We start from the raw sequence: 595 nt of genomic DNA, 5'->3' as shown, positions 1-595 counted from the left end.
GATCAGGTACAGAAAATTGTTCATGGACGAGTGAGTTTTTAAAAAAAATTTGTAACTGATGCTCATGCGATATCTCCTATCAGTCAGAGCGTCAGATTATGGTGGGGATCTGCTCCATGATGAAGAAATCGAAATCCAAACCAATGACTGAGATTCTGGAGAGGCTCTGTAAGTTTGAGTACATCACTGTGGTCATTTTTCCAGAGGAGGTTATACTCGGTGAACCGGTGGAGAAGTGGCCGTTGTGTGACTGCCTCATTTCCTTCCATTCCAAAGGTATCTGACATCACACAGTTCACACGCAATCAGCTTGAAATCTTGATGTGCCATATTGTCTCAGTATTATTAATGCTGCCTTCAAAACAGAAATGAATTACAATTAAATATCTAATAAAAAAAGAAAACAATTATTTTGAATTGTGGTAATTTTTCTAAATTTTACACTTTTTGCTGTATTTTTGATCAAATAAAATAAATGCAGCCTCAGTAAGCGTAAGAGAGTTTTGTTAAAATAATAATAGAAAAACATTTCAAAATCTGACAACCCCCCCCAAATTGGATGTTAACTGATGCAAATTAATACAATATTTTTTTT

At 34.8% G+C, this 595-nt stretch overlaps 1 protein-coding gene across 1 annotated transcript in view; it reads left to right on the top strand.

Moving 5' to 3' along the window:
• Nucleotides 1–83: 83 nt before the first annotated feature.
• The window catches only part of LOC107577938 (inositol hexakisphosphate and diphosphoinositol-pentakisphosphate kinase 1-like), a gene marked incomplete at its 5' end in the record, with an annotated part of 2,572 nt that continues 2,060 nt past the window's right edge, over nt 84–595 (top strand). Inside the window, one exon of the mRNA XM_016263957.1 lies at nt 84–276. Within this exon, the coding sequence (XP_016119443.1) occupies nt 84–276 (193 nt within the window). The remainder of the gene's footprint in view (nt 277–595) is intronic.

The sequence above is a fragment of the Sinocyclocheilus grahami genome, unplaced genomic scaffold (assembly GCF_001515645.1).
Source record: "Sinocyclocheilus grahami isolate Dianchi unplaced genomic scaffold, SAMN03320097.WGS_v1.1 scaffold7889.1, whole genome shotgun sequence".
NCBI lineage: Eukaryota > Metazoa > Chordata > Actinopteri > Cypriniformes > Cyprinidae > Sinocyclocheilus > Sinocyclocheilus grahami.
The sequence above is the reverse complement of the archived record's forward strand: the minus strand, read 5'-3'. Positions and strand labels throughout refer to the sequence as shown.